Source organism: Pelophylax lessonae (assembly GCF_965119305.1).
Source record: "Pelophylax lessonae genome assembly, chromosome: 9".
NCBI lineage: Eukaryota > Metazoa > Chordata > Amphibia > Anura > Ranidae > Pelophylax > Pelophylax lessonae.
In genome coordinates, this window is record NC_138776.1 from 55,753,721 (window position 1) to 55,779,126 (window position 25,406).

At 43.7% G+C, this 25,406-nt stretch overlaps 1 protein-coding gene across 1 annotated transcript; it reads right to left on the bottom strand.

The window, feature by feature from the left end:
• Positions 1 to 730: 730 nt before the first annotated feature.
• LOC309563777 (pancreatic lipase-related protein 2-like) lies at positions 731 to 21,623 on the bottom strand (the record flags this gene model as incomplete). Its single annotated transcript, XM_082268381.1, has 12 exons — positions 731 to 857; positions 5,564 to 5,725; positions 6,466 to 6,577; positions 8,750 to 8,876; positions 11,769 to 11,887; positions 13,093 to 13,221; positions 15,175 to 15,294; positions 17,206 to 17,314; positions 17,750 to 17,884; positions 18,137 to 18,262; positions 18,960 to 19,111; positions 21,572 to 21,623. The coding sequence occupies 12 exons, from the start codon at positions 21,621 to 21,623 to the stop codon at positions 794 to 796; spliced, it is 1,407 nt and encodes a 468-aa protein (XP_082124507.1). The 3' UTR covers positions 731 to 793.
• Positions 21,624 to 25,406: the final 3,783 nt, after the last annotated feature.

Below are 25,406 nucleotides of genomic sequence, written 5' to 3' on the forward strand. Positions count from 1 at the left end.
GCAGCTATAACAGCTTCAACTCTTCTGGTTAGGCTGTCCAATACATCCCAAAGGTGTTGTATCAGGTTGAGGTCAGGACTTTGCAGGCCAGTCAAGTTCCTCCACCTCAAATTCGCTCATCCATGAAGGTGGAGGGGGGAATATGATGTGGGGTTGTTTTTTCAGGGGTTGGGCTTGGCACCTTAGTTCCAGTGAAGGGAACTCTTAAGGCGTCAGCATACCAAGACATTTTGGACAAATTCATGCTCCTAACATGTGGAAACAATTTGGGGAGGGCCCCTTCCTCTTCCAACATGACTGCGTATATACCATCCATAATCCTGCACGCCAGTGCCTAACATACCCTCCACTTCTGCCCAGACCCGAGGGAAGGAGAACATTTTGCCACCATACAATGGCATCACATCCACACCATCAAAAAATAATTTGGTAATGGGGGTGCATTACTCTGGGTCCTGTTGGGGAGATTTTTTTTTTTTAACTTTGTCATGGCAGGATCAATAAGTGAAAATAAAGAAAAATAAGCCTTCACATACTTCCAAATCCAAAGACTTACGTTGCAAATAAAAATATTACATTTTTCCACTTTTTTTTTTGTTAGTTGACCACATTCACTAATCATTACCTAAAGGCTTCAGCAAAGGCAACACATATCCAGAAACTTTCTGCTCTTGAAATAAAACATCTCAAAACAAGATACATGTAAAGCAAAAATAAAACTTTATTTACTGGTTGTTCAGTCATTTGTAGGTAAACCAGTAGAAAAGCGCCATCTCCTGGACTCTCTCAGCAGTTACATCGAAACTAGAACCTGGGGGACTCCAGCCGCTATTTTGGCATTGTCATTAAATGTATAGCTGAATATAAAGAACAGGACATTAGTGACATTCCTATACATCTTTATTAATACAAACCTGTAACTTGGCTTATGACAAGGTATTTATGAAAATTTGTCAATGTAGATATAAAAGTTTGAAGAATTTTCACCATAGTGCAGACTTGTATAAAGTATTCAAAATTTCTACTTGAGTAAAAGTACAAGTGCTCGATCAAAAAGTGACTTGAGTAGAAGTGGAAGTGCTCGCAGAAAAAGTTACTTAAGTAGAAGTACTAAAGTATGGCATAGTGATACTGTACTGCTCTGGTGAGCTGATCAGGATTTTCTTCTTACACACTACGAATGTTTATTACAATGATGAGCAATCACGAATGTTTATTACAATGATGAGCAATCATTTTTATGAATAGCTTCCATTTATGTGCCATTGTGTGCAATTGTCATAGCTGTGTTTGGCCACAGCTATCACATGGTATAGGTGTGCTGTGATTGGTCCTGCACAGTGTGATGTGATCACTGTTAGGGATGATTGAACGGTTCGGGTCGACCCGAACATTAACTGTTCGAAATTCGGCCAAATTACGAACTTTTTGCAGAAAAAGTTCTGAATTCGGCAACCAGAACCGACCAAAAAGCAATGGGACAGGAACTGGGCTTTAAAAGCCCATGATTGGACCAGAAACATTAGTAAAAGCCAATTGAGGGGGCAGGAGGATGCTAGGAATGTGATTGGAGTGGCTAGGGGGTCCAGAGGCCAATCAGTAGTGAATACGCCCCCCAGTATATAACATAGCCCTGCCAAATCTCTAGCACTGTAATACAGGGGCTGTGGAAGAGAGTGGAAGCAGTTCTGTTACTCCTGCTGCAAAAGTGTCATTTAGCAATTATTAGTGTGAGGAAAGGGATATCTAGTGTAGTTAGGGTACTATATACCACTATAGTTAGGATTCAATAATCTAGTTTCTGTAGGGAAAGTGTTAAGTGTCAGGGTGTCCATAGTGTAGTGTAGGGTTAACTGACTGACTGCTATGGCAGGGTGACAAAACTCTTCCATGTCAGGGTGACCATCATAGAAAAAAGATTGTTAGTCTTAGAACTAGAGCAGGGATTTGTTTTGTCTCTAGGGGATTGTTTTGTCTCTAGAAGTAGAGCAGGGATAGGGCTCCGCTACTTTCACACCTGGGCGTTTTTGTTTCAGGCGTTTATTGGGCTTTTTTGTGGACGTCTTTGGAGGCAGGCATAACATCTGAACTTCTGTGTGTAGGGCTATATATATATATATATATATATATATATATATATATATATATATATATATATATATATATATATATATATATATATATACATACATACATACATACATACATACATACACACATATATATGTATTATACATACATACACACACACACACACACGTGTGAAAGTAGTGGAACCCTATGCCTGCGCTAATGAAATTATTTGCAGGGATGTGGCTCCGCTCCTATCACACCTATGTGTATGTGTATATATACACATATGTGTGTGTATGTATAGCCCTATACAGAAGTTCAGATGTTATGCCTGCCTCCAAAGACGCCCAAAAAATGCACAATAAACGCCTGCAACAAAAACGCCCAGGTGTGTTGTTGCAGGCGTTTATTGTGCATTTTTTGGGCATCTTTGGAGGCAGGCACAACATCTGAACTTCTGTATAGGGGTATATATACACAGACACATATGTATATATACACATACACACATATTAGGTGTGATAGGAGCGGAGCCACATCCCTGCGCTGATAAAAATTCTAAGAAAAATTATCTTTTTTTTCTGGTTCTGGACATGCTACAGAGCTGAAACTTCACAGGTACACTTTTTAGACCCCCCAGACACTAAATCCAAAGAAATTTTTTTTCTCAATAATTTTTTCAATAATTGGCTCTCTTAAAAAAAACGACAATTTTTAAGAATTCTTTTTGTGTGATTAATAGTCCCTGGGGCATGACCCAGAACCCTAGGAACTTTTTAGGGGCATTTATTGGGTTTTAGGGCTTCAAAATGGTGTTTGATTACCGAAGTTCGGGTCCCATTGATTTCAATGGGGTTCTGGAATCCGGACCCAAACTTTCGGGAAGTTCGGGTGTTCTGGTCGAACCAAACTTTTCAAAAGTTCGATCATCCCTAATCACTGACAAATTATGAATGCCTATGAATGAAAGATATTGTGCGATTGGTCACAGCAATCACATAGTATCAGGGCCGGCCTGGTACAACGATCTGTGTTCCGCTGGTCAGCGGGTCAAAGACACCCATGAGGTGCCCACCAGGATAATGGTGCTCCTGCTTGGTCATATTTTAGGCAGTGCGGGAGGTGGTTAAAAAACCTCCCTTTGAAGGATGTACTATATACAACCTACTACAGCAAAACTGACTTGTATGAAAACAAAAAATGCTGCTTACATGCAGGTAAATGACAGCTTCCTGCCAGCTTGTTTTTCTTTGTAAAAATGTAATAGAAATCCACTTTCAGTGCCCATTCACACTACCGCGACTTGTCAGACGACTGGTCAGCCTGACTAGTCGCGGTCCATGCAGTGCTACAGGACCCGTTCTAATAGGAGCGACTTAAGTCGCTCCGACTTAGAAAATAGTTCCTATACTACTTCCGGGCGACATCGGAGCGACTTGCATTGACATTCATTATATGAAGTCCGTGCAAGTCACGCCGAAGTCGCGGTGCACGCGACTTCACAGGTCGCCCCCGAAGTCGTGCCGCGGTAGTGTGAACCAGCACTTAAGAGAAGCTGGCAGTGAAATGTCATTTATTAGCATTTTAAAAGTCTGTTTTTCTATAGATATGTCACTTTGCACTGTACATCCTACAGCAAGAAGGACAAAAAAATAAAAAATTAAGGGTCCCCACCAAAAGCCATGAAATAATTTGAGCATGCAGCCTGGCAGGTCACATACCCTCAACATGAGAGGGGGGGGGGGGGGGGCAGTCATGATGATGAAGACAAGGGCCTCTTACCCACAATCCTGGCCTGGTGGTTGTGGGGTCTGCAGGCAGGGAGCTTATCAGAACAAAAAGGGGGCCCCCAGCTACTCATTCACAAAATAATGTAATAAAAACTACAATGTTTTTGACAAGTCCTTATTCAAAAATAAAAATAAATGTCTCACAATGTAAATCCATTGTCTAATCACGTTATCCAGTGATCTAGATTCTCATAAATCACAATGCACGCCCACTGAAAGAAAAAAAAAACACAAGAACCACTTGCCCCATGACAGCTTCCCCAGTTATCAGCAATATACTGGAAAGGGGTTGGGTTAGTGGTGACATTGCCCAAATATGGCCACATTTATGAAATGTCACCCTCCCCAACCCTTCCCCCTTGCTTGTGTGGCTGGGGATTGCCAACCATGTAACCGAATGGGCCGAGTGATGTCAGTAGTCGCAAAGGACACAGGCACTTGATGTCCAATGAAGTGTCCCGCTGTGATCCCAAAATGTTGTCTATGTGATCAAGCAATAAATAACAGTCAAAAGAGCCAGCAAGTTGGAAGGATAAAATGTAATCTCCTTTATCAAAAGTGGTGTAGGGGTAAAACATGCAGGAGGCTGAAACATCAAAAGTTTTGTTCCTAGTTTTTTTTACCCCCTACATCACTTTCAATAATGAAGATTGGATTTGACTCTTCCAAGTTGCCGGGCTCTTGAAGGTTTTTAGCAGGGCACCTGTAAGAATAAACCTCCTTTGAAAAGGATAACAGGGTGGTAGCGCTGCCAGTTTTTGTTATTGCTCTGAATGCAAGAGCTTGTCTGTGTGCTGATGACATATCTTATCCATTGAAAAATATAAAGATACAAGCTCCGTACTACACACACTTAAGCCATTTTCAGAGTGACATGGCTGAGTTTGTTTGGGGACAATTCTATATTAACAATATGTAGCGCTCTCCTAGGTAGGTGCTAGAGAGAGTATAGTTTTGGCTCTGTCTGCCTATCAGAGGAGCAGTAGGCAAATTCTATATTGCTTTCTGCCTACCAGAGAGCAGGATCTGCAAGTTAGATCTGCTCATGGTCCTCTGTGTGTGATTAATCTGGTCTAGGTGAGTGTTTCACACTGGTCAAAGAGGGAGGCATATTGGACAATGGAGAAAACCTGACCAATGGGCACACAGGCTTTGATACAGCCTCAGTGATTGGCACAGACTGGTTGTCTTGGTGCATTCTGGGGAGTGGTATAAAAGCCAGGAGCACATGTGCTCTGGGTCTTTGGCTGGTGAGCAGAGTCCTGGAAGGAGGGTGGCGGCTGCCTCCTCTTCTGCAGCAGTTGGTGTATGGTCACAGGCAGTTGGCCTGGTGAGCCAGAAGGAGCTGAACCCAGAGGTCCAGGAGAGCGGACTGGAGGGGTTGAGACACTGGAGAACCTGGAAAAACAGTATCTTGAGTACAGGGGATCGTGTCTATGGGCCTGACCAGGAAGGGGGCCACCCCAGAGTAGAGTAGTCAGAGGACGGGTGTCAGCTGGTGGAGTGGAAGTATGGTGCTAGGCGAGTACCCTGAAGATAGTGTGCAACCAAGTCTTTTGTTCAGAGACTTAGTATCTACAATTCATCTAGTGGCAAGGGGAAATTAGCAGTTGTTAATGGTAACCCAGAGGGGCCCGAAAAGGTGATCAATCCAGCAGTCCTCTAGGGGGCAGTTCTACAAATATAAGGGAAATACTCACATCATTCCATCCTTCCCAGACTGCACGGTCACTTTAAAAGCTCCTACACGCCTAAACTTCAGTAGGTCCCCGCGCCAAACAAATGTCACCTTACTGACCCTTCCAACATCTATGTTGGCATCAATAAAAGCTGTGTCTGTCATGCCCGGTATGATAGGACCACTGAAATAAAAAAACGATTAAATCAATTCAAATACAATAACATTTAAAAAATAGAATAAGTAAAACGCACAGGGGTTTTTGGTAAAAAAATAATAAAATTTTAAAGCAGTATTAAGCCAAAAAGCAAACATTTCTTATATTGCAGCTTACCAATTCTGGGTGCGATAGCTGCAATACTTTTTCTAGGCTTTCTTTCCTTTTCTTTCCCCTGGTGATCTGGCCAGAAAGTCTGTTTTTCAGAAGCAGACACTCTCCAGCAGAATGTATCAGTTTACATGAATGGGACAGACCATTTAACACTGGCAGGCACAATTAAAGTGGTCAGCTTTGCTTTATTCATGTAAAACCTTTATCCCAAGAAGGAAAAAAATGGTTTGTCGTAAATGGTTATAAACTGAGCTGGAGCTTCAATTTATTTTATTTGTTATTTTTTTAAATCTACTGGTACATTTTACACTACCCAGCAGCAAGAGACTGAATGATGCTGTCTGCTGGGCCTCCTGTGCTCCTTCATCCAGAGTGGAGGCACTTGGGTACAGGAGGTGTGTTACTGGCCAGATCACCAGATGAAAACAGAAAAAGCAAAAAAGAAAAGAAAACAAATGCAACCGACCAAAACCAATGATTGGTCAGCTGCAATACAATACATTTTTGGGTTTAGGTTTAAAGTGGTTCTAAACCCATGACATTTAGGGGAACCAGGAATGCCCAAAATTGTTTGGTCTTTGATAAGTGTTCACCTGTGTATTTTGTATTCCGGAGTCTTTCCACGAGATCCTTCTAAGGACACAGCGAATGATCCAAACACAATAAAATCACCTTTAACACGAACAGTGACCTTGTATCGCCAACCTGCAGAAATATTACATGCTTAAAAAAAAAAAATGTATAGCTATTCTCCCATCCAAACTGCATGTAAATTGTTCTGTGCAAATGGGGTAAAAACTACATTTTTCAGGCTATGTTCTCTGCAATTCAACTGTGCGAATGTGGAAAATACCGCATTATGGCCACTAGATGGCACTGAACATAAGGCTCCTATAAACACCCCCCTAATGTGGGGTTATCAGCTAAAAGGAAATTTGCAGGTCATTTGGAAACTAATATATCCTATTAAAATCCTCTTTCCATTGAAACATTCAAATGTGATTTTATAAAATGGCAAAGAAAAATAAAAATAAAAAATCATCATGGCAGCAGCAGAAGGTGCACAGTCTTCCCTGAATTCCTACCTGCATAGTTTACAATATAGTCATCCCAAAAAACCTTGCACTAATACATGAAATGGTTTCTGAAAGTTTGACATTTTTATTTGAGACACAACAATCTGCCACACACCAATTCAATTATCCTGTGATTTTGTATAAACATGCAATCAAAACTGAGATGGAAATTAAAAAAAAAAAAAAAAAAACACATTGCCCAAATACGGAAAATGATTAAAAAGTTGGGTGCAAACTTTGTGCCTAGCAGCTGATGGAAAGCCATTAAAGTCACCCAATTCCCTGGCTGGAGGACATCCATCATCTATTTTTTCTCCAGCCTCACTGTCCTTCGCCCATCCCTGGAATTCCAGCCTTAGTCTGTAGGGTTCAATATGGAGTTGACCCACCCTTTGTAGCTATAACAGCTTCAACTCTTCTGGGAAGGCTGTCCACATGGTTTAGGAGTGTGTCTATGGGAATGTTTGACCATCCTTCTAGAAGCGCTTTTGTGAGGTCAGGCCCTGATGTTGGAGAGAAGGCCTGGCTCTATTAGCCTCTAATTCATCCCAAAGGTGTTCTATCAGGTTGAGAAACATAACTGCACACTTACCCATATCTTTACGGACCTTGCTTTGTACACAGGTGCGCAGTCATGTTGGAACAGGAAGGGGCCATCCCCAAACTGTTCCCACAAAGTTGGGAGCATGAAATTGTTCAAAATGTCTTGGTATGCTGACGCCTTAAGAGTTCCCTTCACTGGAACTAAGGGGCCAAGCCAAACCCCACACCATAACCCCCCCCCCCTTCCACCAAATGATTTGGACCAGTGCACAAAGCAAGGTCCATAAAGACATGGATGAGTTGAGTTTGGAGTGGAGGAACTGACCTCAACCAGATAGAACACCTTTGGGATGAATTAGAGCTCAGACTGCGAGCCAGGCCTTTTCTCTGACATCAGTGCCTGACCTCACAACTCTGCTTCTGGTAGAATGGTCAAACATTCCCATAGACACACTCCTAAACCTTGTGCACAGCCTTCCCAGAAGAGTTGAAGCTGTTATAGCTGCAAAGGGTGAACCCTACAGACTAAGACCCCAATAAAATTCATGTGTGTGTAAAGGCAGGCGTACCAATACTTTTGTTAACCATGTATGTCGCAGCTGCAGTGCGTTTCTGTTCACCAGTTCAGGTGTGAATTTTCACCTGAGCCGGACCCATAAACGCATAGGACCCTTTTCAAAACCGCGCCGCGGTGAACTGGCACGCGTGAGCTGGCTCCATTGAAAGCCAGTTAAAAACGCATTCAATTCGCATATATGTGAACCCAGGCTTCAAGGAAATGTAAAGTCAGAATTTGTTTATCCTAATGCATTTTATGCATTAAGATAAAAAGCCTTCTGTGTGCAGCAGCCCCCCATCCCCCCTAATACTTACCTGAGGTCCCTCTCTGTCCAGCAATGTCCATGAGTGTCTCAGCTGTCCGTGATTTTCCCTTCTGATTGGCTGAGACAGCAGCAGCGCCATTGGCTGCCACTGCTGTTAAAGTAAGCCAGCCAATCAGGAGGGGGGGGGGGGGCAGGGCCGGGTCAAGGCTCTGTATGAATGGATAGAGCTGTGACTTGGCTTGGGTGCCCCCATAGCAAGCTGCTTACTGTGGGGGCACTGAACAGAAGGGAGGGGCCAGGAGCAGAGAAGAGGGACTTGAGAAGAGGAGGATCCGGGCTGCTCTGTGCAAAACCTACTGTACAGACCAGGTAAGTATAACCGGTTTGTTATTTTGTTAGGAAAAACTAGCAATGCTAATCCATCTGAAACTTACGTGAAAAGGGTTTCTCATCTCCGGTGTTCAAGTAAAATTTCTGAGTGAACGATGTGATTCTAGAATAGTTTGCTGCAAAATGTCCCATCATTGGGCACCCATTTCTGGGACACGGGAAGCCAAAACCCTGCAGGGAGAGAGGAGAGATTGGTACAAATATTGCAACAAAAGGATGTTTTCATAGCCCTAAATGTACGTGGTTTCCCTCTACTTGTTTTTACATTTACAGAAGAAAGACATTGTTTCTCAAACTGCACATTCAAAAAGACCAGTGACATTCCATTCATGATAAATTCCCACAATGCATTTCAGATCCATCACTTTTATAATAAATACATTACAGGTGCTTCATATTTCCATAGAAGAGAAGCTGATGGCTGCCCTTTTGGCTAAGAGTAAAATGTAGGGGTTACAGTGTGTTTATAATAGGATTTAGATTAGGGTATAGGATAGATATTGGAGGATGGGCTGAGGTTAAGGGTGAAGGTCAAGGCTCAGGTTATAGTACAGCCGACAGATGACTGAAAAACGTGAATATGTGATGAAAATGCCAATCTGCACAATTTTCTGTTGACAAATCAGTTGATAAAGCTTCGAGCCCCGATATCTCAGACAAGCAGCCCAACTTACAGATCCAGAAAAGAAAAACGATCTGTCGGTATATTAATGTGGCGCATACTACATTTCCAGGGGTGAACAAAATAACAGAATGCCCCAATAGATCATCAAGGAGCTGATAAAGAGGTTGCCCTATTGGAGCTCAAAGCATACAGATCATTTTGAGACCAGACCACAGAGGGGGGATTCAGTTTGGTAATCGTGGACTTTATGTAGAATTTGGTGACTACAGTAGGGATGAGGTTTGGGTCTGCCACTACTAATTTGTGGCCCTGGCAAATGAATGCAGGAATTTTCTGGGCCACAATTCTTTGTAACCATAATACACTGCCTGGCTTTTTAACTTAGGGGGATAAAAACCATGCTGGCCTAAAAAGCCAATACGGGTGTGTATGCATATGCCAACCCCCTGACTAATAAAGGGTGAGACCACAGTAGCCATATTGACTGAGGAAATTGGGCCTATGAATTAGGGATAGACGCTATAGTTTTTCCAGGGCCGATGTTCTGCACATTCAATCACACATCCAATGCAGAGTGACCAGTGAGTGCCCCCATCCAATGCAGAGTGACCAGTGCCCCCATCCAATGCAGAGTGACCAGTGCATGGGGATTAGAGCGCCGCCTGATTACACAAAGAGCAGTGTTCTTCTGCTTACCCGGCATGGGCACTCTCATACAAAGTCACCCCTCCTGGACCGGCTCCTATGATAGACATCACCAGTGGGCCAACATAGGTAGGAGCCAGCCCAGGAGGCGGGACTTCGTATGAGAGCGTCCACTCCGGGTAAGCAGAAGAACCCTGCTCTTTGTGTAATCATACGGCGCTCTAATCCCCATCCCCCTTCCCCTCTGGAGGCAGCCCTACCCTAAGAAAATATCGGTCATATCGGCAAAGTTTAAAAAAAAGGGAATAACGGCCACCGATTATCGGCCAAACCGATAATCAGTCGATCCCTACTATGAATGGCAGAAAGATTAGTGTAGGGTTTGTAGGCATTGGCAATTGTATTAAAGCAGATGCAACACTTACTGAATGTCATATACGTAGCAAAATGCTATTTCTTTAAGAGAGTCATTGGGGGGTTGCCTGCGTAGCAGAACATAAGTTTATGGTTTCCTTTGCAGAATCATTTGACAGTACACAAGTAGGAGATTGTGGGAGAAAGGGTCAAAGCAATGTCACCCATTAAACAAAGCGCTAAAACAGCTCTAACAAAGCTGCTTCGATACTTTCCAACCACTGTGCAATATTTTTGGCTATTGTTTCTCAAATAGTACTCAAGTTTATTTCAAGATAAAATCGGTTTCATTTCTCCTTTTTATATTGCAGCTTAACCAGGCTGCTTACATACCGTTCAGCGTCTAAATATCTGTAGTATTGTCTCAGATAATTTTTAGTACAAGATAAAACCTGCCTCATCCATTTTTATCTGGGACTTTAAGCACCTGCATACTCTCCCAGATGCTAGCCAATTTCTAATAAACATCTAAAGCCTAATGTTGGGAATAATTGAGGATACAGGGAAGAGTTAACATTCCTATAGCTTTTAAAACCATTGTGGATGCCATTTTCATCATGAGTTCAGGCCTATTACTGCTGGATATAAAAATCAGATATTACAGCCCTGTGCGGCCGGTCACGGCACAGGGCTCTGAACAAACGGCACAGATGGCCGTTCCTTCAGAGCATATGCGCTGATGACGTCATCAGCTGCATATACAGTAAATATCTCCAAAACTATACATGTTTAGGAGATATTTTCAGGACCTATAGGTAAGCATTATAGGCTTAACAATAGGTACAAACAATCTATGGATGTTTACTTTCACGTTAAGCTAAGTGTAAAAGTGAATAATGAATGAACCATGCAAAATATGTGATGCCAAAACGGGGTGTCACTTGTCCTGGTGTTTTTTCCATGTCACCCTCAAAGACACAAGTCTACAGCCTTCTCCCCTCTTTATGGTATTTTTTTAAAAAACGTTTTTTGGTTTGTGTCCGCCATGGCAGTTCCCAGATCTCTATATTAGACAATAACTTGCCTATTGGCCTTGAAATGGCCAGAATTTAGTATCAAGGTTTGCCCTACCATAGACTTCAGTGGGATTCACTGTTAAGTTTGGGTTTTTAATTAAGATTCACAAATCCCCCTGTAAATTGAACCTAGACAGATTGACCCATCCCTGCTCTAAAAGCTTCCATCAATACCGAAATACAAAAGTGTCCTTATTACATTAAAAAGGTAATTATGTCTGGGGGTCTTACAATAGAGTTCACCATAGTTTTGCATTTCTCTTTTGGTTCTCAAAGCTTCACATGAATAAGCAGAGAACCCAGATGGTCTCCTCCCCTTATTTAGCCATTTTTGGTCACAGTTCATATTGGCTCTGAACTTACCTCCTGGAAGGCATTGTAGGATGATGCAGCGTACCCCATGAACCCTTCAGGATTCAGAATGCTCTCTGTGTAATATTGGTAGCTGCGCAGGTGATTGCATGCGGCCAGGTCATCTACCACTGAAAAGAGGCATTGAGACCAACAGTCAACATTTGATTTTCTCCACATCCATGAGGATCATATCTCTACAGAGTCATGTGTTCACATACTGCAAACCGTCCATATATCTAATAGTATCTCTACAGTAACATGTCTTGGATAGGGTTTTCCCTACAGATAAAAAGGTATGCTATCCTGTACAATAAAGTGCTCATATTTTCTATATTTTGGTCTGTTTTATATCCCATTGAAAGCATCTTGTTATCTGTCAATAGGTGCAAAAAATACCTGTTGATCCTTTGAAATTATATATTCCTCTGCTGCCTGCTTGGGCTGATTTATCAAGTACATTATTCTTAATCTAAGGACTACAGCGCCTTCTCTCTTTATTATGGAACTGAGAAAAGTGGTAGGTGTTCTGTAGTCCTGTTCTAGGGTGGCAATACTGCTCCTCCATAGATACAGTACAGTGAGTAAGCGTGGTCAGCCTGGGACAGGAAGTGTGCCCTTGGCAGAATCACAAGGAGAAAAAAAAAAAAAGGAAAAAGATAAAGATGTAAATTAATGCATCCACCGTATCTGATGGGTAAGTTATAACATTGCATGTTTAGATATGTATATTTGTTCAGTTTAAAGCATATGTTGGAATTATTTTGTTGCTGCTTTTATAATTTACAGGATTTCTATGCTATAGAAATCGGGAATAGTCCCAAGGTTCATCATATCAATCATTCCCGATTTCTATGATATAGACATCCCCCGGGATGTGGTACCTTTTTTCTAAATTTAATACAAACATAAAACTTTTCTTCAGGATTTCTATACTATATGATGTAATAAAGTGTAAGCTTTATATCCATTAGAAAATCAAGTGTAAGATATTATATAAACCTGAGACAGATTATAATGTTGGCCATACACAGACATTTTCAGGCAATTTCAACAAATTTCAAGCCACTTTGAATTGCAGATGCAACAAATATTTACCAGAATCTAAGCACTGTACCACCCATGAGATCTATGGCCCACAAAAAGTTGTCAGATTATAAAAATCAAAACTGGGCTATACATGGACAGTGTCAGTACAAATTACTGAAACAGATTGAAATGCAATTGAAGCAGGAAAAAAAAAAAAAACTACTGCTATTCATTTTTTTTTTTTTTTTTAAATAAAGTATTATTTCCCACACAAAACCAGTGTGTTCTCATTTTATGGTAGAATTACCATTGCTCATTTGATCAGAGCTTTCAACTTTTAGAATCTCTGACTTTTTACATCCTAGCATGTGTCGTCCTCCATTTGGGAAGAAATCCAAGTGCCCGACAGTCTGACTCATTCCAAATCCCTCGAAATCTAGAAAAAAAAAAAAAGACAGAATAATAAAGCTTTATATGAAATTTCAGTGATTGGAGAGGTCTGTTTGTAGCTCTACTCCCTTGGGAGCTGCTGGTTATGGATTCCCCTGGGTTACCCATAGCAACAACTTGACAAAATAGCATATTCTAAGTGCTCTGCTCAGTAGGAAAACAGTCCAGGGGTTTTGTTTTTTGTTGATTTGAGAACTTAGATAGGAGAAGGGATGAGTGGGATACTCCAACTGAACAAACTATGCACAATTGCTGAGACTTCTATGCAACGCTGAGTGCAGCAAGGCCGCCGCTTCACCTTGCCACCTTAGTGAAGAAGAATTAACTGAACTGTACTGCACTGTGAATCACTCTTCAGAGTCCTACGCAGCACACCCTTTGTCCCTACTCTTCAGGGTTAAAAATGGAACCACCCTTTACTCTGACACTCTGTGAGCTGACCCCTTGATCCACTGACTTCACTGGAGTGGTCCCCCTTCCTGGGAAGACCCTTTGGCAGGTCCCCTGGTACTCACGGACACCGCTTTTCCCACGGACACCGCTTTTCCCAGAAGACTGCCAGCAGCTCCACTGTGCGCTCTACTGGATCCTCTGCAGCTCAGCTCCACACCTGGTTCACTAGGCTGACTGCCCAAGACCACTTTCCTCATACAGCAGGAGAGACCAGCAGTCAGCCTCCTCCTGGGACTCTGCTTCCCGCCAAAGACCGCCCCCGTCACAAGTCCACCTGGCTTTTATGAGCAATCCCAGGATGCACTGCAAGAGTGCCCGCCCACAGACTCCCACAAAAGCCAATATGTCACTGGCTGGCTTTCCTCCACTGTTCAACAAGCTCCCTTATTGGATGCAGTGGGGACACTCCCTCAGACCCAGTGAATCACACCTGGAAACATGCAACCGGCAACCCAATAGATCAGGCTCCCCTGATATGCAGAAGGAGCATATGATGCTTTTACCTAGCACCTACCTAGGAGGGTGCTACATGTTAAATTTATTTCAAAAGGGAGACTTCTGTTCGTCTAAACCATATCATGCAGTTTACAAAAAAACAAAATTACGGAGAAGGTTAGCGGCCCCTGGTATAATGCATAAGCGCCACTAACTTTCTCATTGGAGAATCTGCCTCATATCTTGAATTCACCGGGACAAATTCTAGTAGTGAAATTCTGCTCCCAGCAAACACATTTTGCCCTTTTATCCTTACCCCACCAACACAGTATTAGGTTTATCCTCCAAACCTCTTCATCGTACAACACCCACACACAGCTCTCCTGCACATGTTGCCTATCATCATACCCTCCACACACCTCTACTGTACATACTGCCCACTGTCATACCCTCTCTTCTACTGTACATACCGCCCACTGTCATACCCTCACTCTTCTCCTGTACATAATGCCCACCTGTCATACCCTCACTCTTCTCCTGTACATACTGCCCATTGTCATACCCTCCACATTACTCTCCTGCATGTACAGCTACATACCCTGTCATACCCTCCACACTCCTCTAGTACATATTGCCCACTATCATACCCTCTGCAATTCTCTCCTGTACATACTTTTCCTGTCATATCCCTCCATATTCCTCTCCTGTGCATACTATCCACTGCCATACCCTCTGCACTCCTCTACTGTAAATACCGCCCACTGTCATACCCTTCACACTCCTTTTCCTGTACATACTGCCGACTGTCATACTTTCCATACTCCTCTCCTATACATACTGCTCAATGTCATACCCTCCTCACTTCTTCCCTGTACACACTGCCCACTGTCACACTCCTCTCCTCCACATACTGCCCACTGACCTACCCTTTGCACTCCTCTGCCCCACCCTTCGCAGTTCACTACTATAGTTCTCTAGCATGGCTTGCTCCCCAGACTTGCTCTTTTTGGAACGGGAACACTTTTGCTAATTATAAATAATAAAGACATACCACGGTTGAGCAGAGTTGGAGCTCCGTCAGTGTGGATGGCGTCGACCAGCTTAGCATCCGACGGGTCCAGTCTGACCTCAATGGGTGTGTCCTGGAAGTAAGGCTGAGCTGGGTCCAATCCTGCATCATAACATACAAGGGATAGTATATAAAACAGATTCCCTTTACCTAGAATGATGGTTTGCGCCCCCCCCCGGTTAGGGACAGGGCCTGGTCCTTTTTAACAAAAATTCTGTATGATAATTGTTGGCACGATGACCCTTGTAAGCAGTGAGGGGAATTGTCGATTGCACCTATATGTTGATTAAAGAATATTTAAACGAATGATCTTTTCCCATTTTGTTCCCTTTTCGTCTGCTAAATATACCATTGAAAGAGTTTTGTTATTTCTGTTTGATAGATGCAAAAAATTGTTAGTCCTCAGAAATCGTGTGAAAAAATAAATTTTCAGTGTTCTATGCTACACTTATCAGTTACATTGTTCAGAGCCATCTGTGGACTACAATAAACTTCCCACAATGCTTTAGTGAAGAGGGAAGGGGGGGGGGAGGCGTTTTGTGATCCTGTGCTTGGGAGGCAACATGGCTTCTCTATAAATTCAGTACAGTGAGTAAGCGCTGTCATCCCAGAACAGAAAGGGCATCCAAGGACTAGCCATTAATATGGCCTGACTGGTGAAATGTGATGGCTGGTTACAGCTGGTCTAGGTCATTTCAATAAAGGATATTGCCAATTGACATTTACCTGAGTGCCAACTGTCCCTTCAGTGATTCACAGTATACAGAGGCATCAGGAGGCTTTCAGTCTGAGCAGCGGGAAGAGCCAAGGATTGAAAGAAGGTAGCAGCACCACTACACCTGTTTGTATCCAAGGACTGTGGACAGGGTCGGGTGACAACATCTGCTATACCCAAAGAGTAATGGTATCGCTTGAGCTAGCAGAACTAAAAATGAATATGGTGATCCTATGATCACCAATTTCCTGTTCCATTTTCTTGAGTGTAACCAGAGTGGTCGCTGTATACTACCGACACTAGAAAAAGCCCATTATATGATTAATGTGCTCTTCCTTGGGCCCTGGGTGACATCTGGACCTGGAAAGCTTCTATACTTCAAGTGTTGCATACCCAGGCCTTCTGAATAAAAAAATAATTTTGGAAAAAACTTCCCATGCGTTCTCTCATTTCGACCCTATGTGACAGACTTACAATAATACTTGGTACGGGACTGGTATGTTGCAATAGATTATTTTTCCCTCTTGGGTTTAAATATGCTTTCATTGAATTCTTCATAACAAAAGTGGTATAGTTTTCATAGAAAAACATTGCCAGCTGGAACTTGCAGGTGAACAAAAAATCTGAAATAGATTTATTGCACACTTCAAATGATTATAGTCTTGTTAGTGCACTTGTGACCACAGTGGAGTACTGGAAATTATACTTTTATTAATTCAAAACAGTTAATTTTTCAGAACAATATTTTAGTGGTCCATCTCCTTCATGGACCAAGCAGTACTGATACACAAAAGCCTCTATATCAGCACTGCTTGGACTAAGTAGACGTACAAAAACTTGCCCTAAAAAAATTTAGTTAGGGCACATAACAGTATCACGGACAGAATTCAACACCAAAGAGTTACATTCCCTTAAAACCAAGAATTAATAGGATTGTTTAGAACCACCATTTTTTAGAGGTTGCTAGAGGTTTGAGCTGTTGCCAATTGACCTCCCATTTGATGATGCCGTCATTGTTCCAGGGCCGACACCACTTGGCAGAGCCAGTAGCATGACACTAGCGATCTTTAGCTGTCTGTAAAAGAGGAATTCTGACCACCACTATAAGGGTTGTATTCTTCCTAATGATTGCCACTGTAAGGGGCAATATTTCCATTGACCAATGGTGAATAACCTTTAGTAAGGATTCGTTGCTACCTGAAAATGTATTTTATGGGTTGCTCTTGGATAAAACATTGCAGAAAGGTTTAAAAGAAAGAACTTAGGTGTGCTGTAAGTATTCATCTGGAGGAACTCACCAGTTATTCTGCCAATCCCAGGGTGATTCTTCCCAGCTTCACCCGCAGCATGTGCCCCCAGACTGTGCCCAATAAGGTGGACATTGGATGGAGAATATTTAAAAACATTCTTGTAAAGGAAGCACAAAACATACAAATTTTAGCAAATCATTTTCTTAAAGCTGAACTCTAACCAAACCACTAAATACACATATGAACTACATATATGGGAACTGCTTTACCTGCAACATGAGACCAGTATGTATGCTAGTGTTGCTGGTCTCTACTGAAAATGCTAATTGCATGACTGTCAGTTCCAATGGCTTCAGGACTTTCTAACCTGGAATAATCATGTAGGAGTTCTGAACTTGCTTTGACTTCCCTGGCATGTTCTGTGCCAGTGACTTTGAGAACATTACAGCCAGTAAACTAACATTCTGGTAGGTCAGGAATTTGAAGCCTATTAGTTCACACTACAGGTTTTTAAAAAGGTTTTGCTTTTATTGCTAAAGTATTTTTATATTGTCATGCAGAATCTAAGAGGTAAGGAAGTAATTTTTCCTACCTGGAGAGTTTTAGTGAAATAAGCCAACTCAGCCCCCACAACACGGATATTGTTTGAAGCTTGAGTGTAGAGCCCCAGAGAGCCCCCGTGCCAATCCACGGAGATACAGTTCACGTCCTCCACTGTTAGCATGGCCTGGAAGCAGAATGGTTACAGATTATGGTGCCAATGGTGATGCAAAACAACATTAAGTTCAAGACATAGGAGCCACTAGACCCCAAGAGATCCCTAATCTCCTACTGTCAAGGTCGAATGAGACCAGAGCATGCAATACACAGTTACATGGTCTGAATTATACCAGCAGAACATGGTCGAGTGTCACCCAGCAGAACATGGTCGAGCAACCCAGCAGAACAGAAAAGACATTGTAGAGATGTATCTACATACCTGGCACATCTCGATCATCCATCTCTTCTCGCCATTGTCCAAAAACCCATGAATAATAAATCGCGTCTTACGAAAAGTTTTGAAATTTGACTCTTCAATAGTCTTGTATTGGATGGCACTGATTTCCTGCAGAGGAAAGTACGGACTACAATTAAATACATGACATATGCTAGGATGCTAGGAGCACAATTTGTATACGCGTGTGAACTGCACTGGAAGTGTATCTAAAGCGAAAACGATTGAACGGAGTGTGAAATGGTTAGACCACATATCAAATATCCATTTCTTCTCTGTGCCCCCACTGAGGATCCACCTTCTCCATTTGTCCTGGTGTCACCGAGACAGTGTTGGGAAATCCAGAAAGTTACCATTGTCACTACAACAGGAAGAGAGGGGAATTGTTCCAATTGGGAACACCCATTTAGGAAGGGTTCTCTCTAATTTTTCTGGATATCTCTAATTATTCTGGATTTTCTTTTACCTGTCAGGGCCAGCAAATGAAGGGCAATCTCCCCTTTGGGAAACAGAAAAAAATAGATGACAGGTTTTAACCAATACCTGCTCTATCGAAGAAAAAAAAAAAAGAAGGCTTTGACAATAGATACACTTTAAATGCCCCCAGAATTCTTCACAAGGGTTTTATGGCCCAAGCTGTGGGAGGTCATTAAGTGACCAAACTCAACTGTCATGCTGGACAGCTGAATTAAAGTCACAGGTACCTTATACAAACATTTCTTTCTAGCTATATGCTGCCTCACTAATTGCTTGAAGAGGACAGGAATTTTTACAGGTTCAGTCTTAAATCACACACATTAGATCTTACCTGGTAGGTGTTGAGGTTGTCCTGGGTGTAGAGCAGGAATCTAGTATTTATCCTCTCCGGAGACCAGGGTAAATGAGGGATGGGTCTCTGCAGAGTCGATGACCAGGGATATTCATTGGAGAAACAGCCAAGGCGATCATAACACACTGTAGCTAATAAGAATTAAAGAATATTCGAGTCTCTCTCTATATCCAAAAATTGTGGAAACTTAAAAATGTTAATGATTTGTAACTTTGCAGGCTTATGGGAAATGCTATTTTGCACCAAATGCAAATTTAAAGACCGATCAATGCTGAATTCAATACAAAAAAACAAAATTCAAATATATGCAGTACAAAAAAAAAAAAAAAAGTTATGTTTACTTGCGTCTAAAAAACCCAAACCTTTAATATTATTTTTGAAGAGGCTCCAGAAATAAAATGGTGGGTTTTCCAATTTTCTATGTCACACGGTACATGTGCAGTGTTTTTTTGAACGCAAAGTGTTTGGGAAAAAAAACACTTTATTGAATTGTAATGCCCACAAGCACAATATAATCCCCAATTTTTTGCAAAAATATAAAAGATGGTGTTCACCAAGTAAATGGATACCCAATATAACGTAACGTCTTTGGGGGAAATTAGTCTTAGGAAGGGAGATTTGGGGGAGAATTTGTGCTAGTAGGAATAATTGGGGTGTATGTGTGCTAGGAGGGGTGATTTTTTTTTTGGGGGGGGGGGGGTATCTGCTAGGAAGAGGGATTTTTAGAGAGCTAGAGGATTTGAGCTGGGAAGAGGGATGGGGCAAATATTTGTGCTTGGGAGGAAGGATTTCAGCAAGGGGGAGAATTTGTTTGCTCTATTTTTTTTTTTTTTTGGGGGGTGGGGGGTGGTTTACTGACAATTCTCATACATCTCTGGAGGGGAGGGGGTGTAGCTGGTCACTGTCAACCTGGGTGCTAGAAGACTTTGTCCCAGCAATGGAGACAGGGCTGCTGATAGAAATTGTGGGGCCCTGTACAGACTACCTGACAGAGCACCCCCCCCAATAAAATATTTAAGCTATATTTCAATAAAATACAATAAAATTATTATTAGCAGACACAAATACAACATAACTCACAGAATTCCTGCTAAATCTAAAAGATAAAACCAGAGTTGATAAATAAATCTGTGCGTGAATGAGGGGTTGGGGTTCATGCACATGGGTGCTGTCGTCTGTACAGTGTGAATCATTGGTTCATTTATATTGAGCCACCTGGATCTGTACAAACAGCTGCAGGTCCTAATTTCACAGGCGTGGGGATTCAGGTGTACGGCCCAAACACAGACAGTGTGCATTTGGGGACCGCTACCTGTACTCCTGTGCAATTAGGGCCTGCGGCTGTGTTCATACAGGAACTGCATCCCCATAGAATGACAGATGGCTCCAGCCCAAACCCCTCCTTCACACAGCCAGCATACCTGTGTGAATGAGCCCTAATTATATTTTTCTAACCTAAAAAACTGATCTCTCGAGCAGTGTGCTGTCACTTCTAAGAGGGATTCATCTTGATCTGGTCGTCTCTCTGGGTTCTTGGGCTCCAGTCGTTTGGCCAAACTGCAATGATGCAACTCACACGCATGTGTGCGGGTGTCATAGCAGCCACAGCACAGCTTTCTCAATGGATGGTAGGTCATCCATTGAGAGCGCAGTGCATATGCGCTGGTGCCATCACCGGCTGCTACGTTTAGGAGATATTCACTGTACGTACAGGTAAGCCCTATTATAGGCTTACCTGTAGATACAAGATAAAAAAATGGGAGTTTACTACTGCCAGATCAGTTAGTAAACTAATAGAAGGAGTTAATCTATGGATTTGCAGAGGGAACTGAGTGTAGGGGAGAAGAAGCAAAGTTGCATAGGTCAGAAAGCCGTGTGGGGGAGAGAAGTGGGAAGCCCAGCTACATAAAGCACACTAAACTGCACTGGGACAAGATAACAAGCAGCTATGGAACCAGTGTAACAGCAAATTCTTCACCCCATGGGAATGCAGCTGATCAGCTATGACTGTCAGGAAGACAGAGCAATGGGGGAGAGATGCAAAAAATATACAGGCTGGGACAAGGAGTAAAAGAAGAACTGCAGGGAGAGAAACAAAGTTACAGAGATAAACTCAGGAGCAGCGCTAACATTAGAGCCAGTGCTGGGGGGGGGGGGGGGGGGCACTTAGGGAGGGGGAATAGTGCGGGACAACTTTCGCTTTCTCAGCAGATAAAAGCTGGCAGGGAGAGGGAGAGAGTTTAGCATTTAGCTGCTGGAGGAAGATTTCTGTAAACGTTGTTTATCACTAATCCCCCTCCCTGTGTGGGCCCACCGTGTGCTCAGGCCGCCTACAAGAGAACCGTTGGTCCCCCCCTATCAGTGGCCATGACTGGAGAGTTTCTTATATCTCCCAGGAACTCTGGTAGTGGGATCTTAGGATGAAATCTTGGATCTCTCATGGTATTTGATCTTGTGGATGAAATAGAACATCAGGAGCAGCCGGAACACATAGGTGATTGGGATTCTCAGTGGAGTAGAATAGTTTAGTACTTCCATTTTTGACCAGGTTACACCGGTCTATAAATATGATCTATATACACATCACTCACCTGTCTTCACTGACTGTATAATGAACATGAGCAGCAAAATCTTCCCCAACATCTGGAAGAGGAGAGAGAAGTTCAGTATTTTGTGTGGAAATTTCAGACAGAAAACACAAGTTGTCTTTTACATACACACTGATAGTCATGTCTACACTCCATGAACAATCGGAGACATCTCAGCGCCACTTATATAGTAAGAGGGGATATGGAGAACCCCGGCCTCACTTATTGTCAACTGACTTGTACAATGCGGTATAGGTGATTACAATTAAAAAATTATATTAATATATATATATATATATATATATATATATATATATATATATATATATATATATATATATATATATATATATATATATATATATATATATATATATATATACACACACACACATATACACACACATACCTGTAACGGAACCAACCACAATCCACACGTTTGTGGGCTTCCGTCAGTATATGGCTTCCTTCAGTCTTGAACATAGATCTCAAATATTCCAGCTGCCCCCATACAAAGCTAGCCGACAATTTAAATTCTACTGGAACCTTCTCCTTTATTGAACGTACACAGTTTATATACAGCATGGACATCCCCCTCCTGATCAGATTACCATACACAGGTCAGGGGCAGCCTGATTATATCATATGCAGATGAAATTGTGTACAGAAATAGAACATGAATTATCTAGCCATCTGGACAGAAATATGCAAGTTCATTAACAATTTACAATGGGACAGACAGGCTTAACAGAATACACATCCCACCTCAAACAAATAGGGAGAGGCCGTCTCTGACATTGAAGTTCAATACACATCATAAGTGTTAACACAGAACCCATTTGAAGCAATCCAAACAAGTATTTTGTCTTTCATCTTGTCTTTCACTCCCAGTGACGGTGAATGCCGTCATATCTTCCTCCCCAAAAGGTAGACTAACCAGGTACCAGACCTCCAATCTGGTCTGTGCCTGAAGTTAGTCAGGTAACAAGTCCCAAAGAGTCAATCCCATCATGGCAGCTTCCAGTTCCATATAGTTTAAGTTTGTCCCAGCAGGGCACATGGAGCTTTCACAGCCGATCATTCTGTGAAGTCTGGTTTAGGCAGGCCGGACTGGGCTTCTTGGTCACCCTGTGTCCCTAATAGACAGAGGGTGACTTACACATAAGAGGGGCCTAGGGGGGTGAGAGAGGATTTCCCAACCTCTCTAAGGTAGGCTGTGTGCCACAGGCCCCCCAACAAAAGTGACTCACATCTCCCCCCTTTCGGAACACAGAAGGGGACCCCAAACAGGTTGACTTTGTTAGTTTGAAGTTAGTTTAGACGGATTACTATCACTTCCAACACACAGCACACTAAACCGCAGCATTAAGAGTCAGGCCTAGTCTCTACTAGCACTAGCAGTTACAATTTTTGGTAGCAGTTCAAACAGTCCTTGAAAACCAGGTGCTTTTTTACCTGGCCAAAATGTACCCGAGTGAAGAGGCCTACATGATGCTGAGCATGACAGATGAAAGCGATGGGGAAGCCTCACTGTCAGAATCGGGCTCAGCATTCCAACCTGTAGAGTACAGGGGCACCCTGACAGATAGCTCTGACAACGGACTGCTAAGGTCAGGCGTACCCGACCTAGTTCTGTCACTGAGGCGCAACAACCGCAGGGTTCTCGTCTGCAGCAGAGTGTCAGTACTAGTGCCGCTCAACCTTCTGGTGAACTGGCAAGCACCCAGGGCCGGCCTTAGGTGATCAGGCGCCCTGTGCGAGCTAATCCCGTGGCGCCCCCCCGCGCAAATTTTCTTGCACCTTTTTTGCACTTTATTTGACTTTTCTTTTTTATGATCACTAATAACTTAGCCCCCCTTACATAAGAGCCCCCCTTACATCAGAGACCCCACACACAGAGCCCCCCTCACATCAGAGACCCCCAACACAAAGCCCCCTCACATCAGAGACCCCCAACACAAAGCCCCCCTCACATCAGAGACCCCCGACCCAAAGCCCCCCTCACATCAGAGACCCCCGACCCAAAGCCCCCCTCACATCAGAGACCCCCGACCCAAAGCCCCCCTCACATCAGAGACCCCCGACCCAAAGCCCCCCTCACATCAGAGACCCCCCACACAGAGCCCCCCTCACATCAGAGACCCCCCAACACAAAGCCCCCCTCACATCAGAGACCCCCCACACAGAGCCCCCCTTACATCAGAGACCCCCGACCCAAAGCCCCCCTTACATCAGAGACCCCCCACACAGAGCCCCCCTCACATCAGAGACCCCCCACATCAGAGACCCCCGACAAAGCCCCCCTCACATCAGAGACCCGACACAAAGCCCCCCTTACATCAGAGACCCGACACAAAGCCCCTATTACATCAGACCCCCCCTCCCCACGGAGCCCCGCACATCAGAGACCCCCTACACAAAGCCCCCCTAACATCAGAGACCCCCTACACACACACACAAAGCCCCCCTCACATCAGAGACCCCCCCACAAAAAGCCCCCCTTGCATCAGACCCCCCCTCCCCACGGAGCCCCCACATCAGAGAGCCCCCCTTACATCACAGACCCCCCACAAAAAGCCCCCCCTTACATCACAGACCCCCACACATAGCCCCCCTCACACAGAGCCCCCCCCCCCCCCACACACATAGAGCCCCCCCTTACATTTTTTGAAGGAGAGAGATGTCACTTACTTTACTTTGTCTGCAGCTTTTTTTTTTCTTCAAACTTCCCGCCCACACATCCCCGGGAGTGTGGGCGGGCGGGAGGAGGAGAAGGGGCGGGGCGAGGAGGAGCTGACGATCTCCTCCCTCCCTGCACTGACGCCAGAGGAGAGATAGTCAGCTCCTCCTCGCCCCGCCCCTTCTCCTCCTCCCGCCCGCCCACACTCCCGGGGATGTGTGGGCACTGGGCAGGAAGTCAGCGTGGATTCCGTGGAAGGATCGGAGGCTGAGCTGTGTGAGAGATACACAGCTCGCCTCACTGCAGCAATAGGTGATCGAGGCACGGCTGCACAGCGGGAGGTAAGCGGCGGCCGCGGCCTGTGTTAACCCTGTCCAGGCCGCAGTCGCCGCTCACCTCCCGCTGTGCAGCCGTGCCTCGATCACCTATTGTTGCAGTGTATCTCTCACACAGCTCAGCCTGATCCTCTGCGAGCTGTGATGGCCGCTCGGCGCCCTTGTTGCCCACGGCGCCCTGTGCGGCCGCACAGCTCGCACACCCCAAAGGCCGGCCCTGCAAGCACCAGAGGCCTAGTACATCCTGGTCATGTCAAACCAGCACTGCAGTATTACTTGGAGACGTAGCGAGTCCCATAAGTGCAGTGGCTAGCGCAAGTAGTGTCCTGCAGCCACTAAGAATTGGAAGACAGGCCCGTAGGGCCCATAGTGTCCTTCCTGATGCACTTACAAATCCCAATTGGGAGCTCACCACTTCTGCAATTCCCATACTTCCCCCATTCACTGGCCAAGCCAGAATTCAGGTGAAAACGATTTCACGAGTCGTTTTTCTCGGAACATCATTTCAGATCCATTGTGGACCAAAGATATATATATATATATATATATATCTCAATTAATTGCCGCAAATCCAAATTTGACCTTTGCCAGAGAATTTGCATGGAAACTTATCATGGTTTCCGAATTTAACTTTTCTGGACCTATCCCTCCTCATGGGCATTACTAAAAGGAGTGAGTTGCGGTCATATTGGTCCACTGGCCCAATTCACCATATGCCTGTGTTCCCTGCTGCCATGGCCAGGACTAGATACAAGCAAATCTTGCGGTTCATGCACTTCAGTAACAATGAACTCTGTCTTCAGGGGTGACCCTGGATATGACC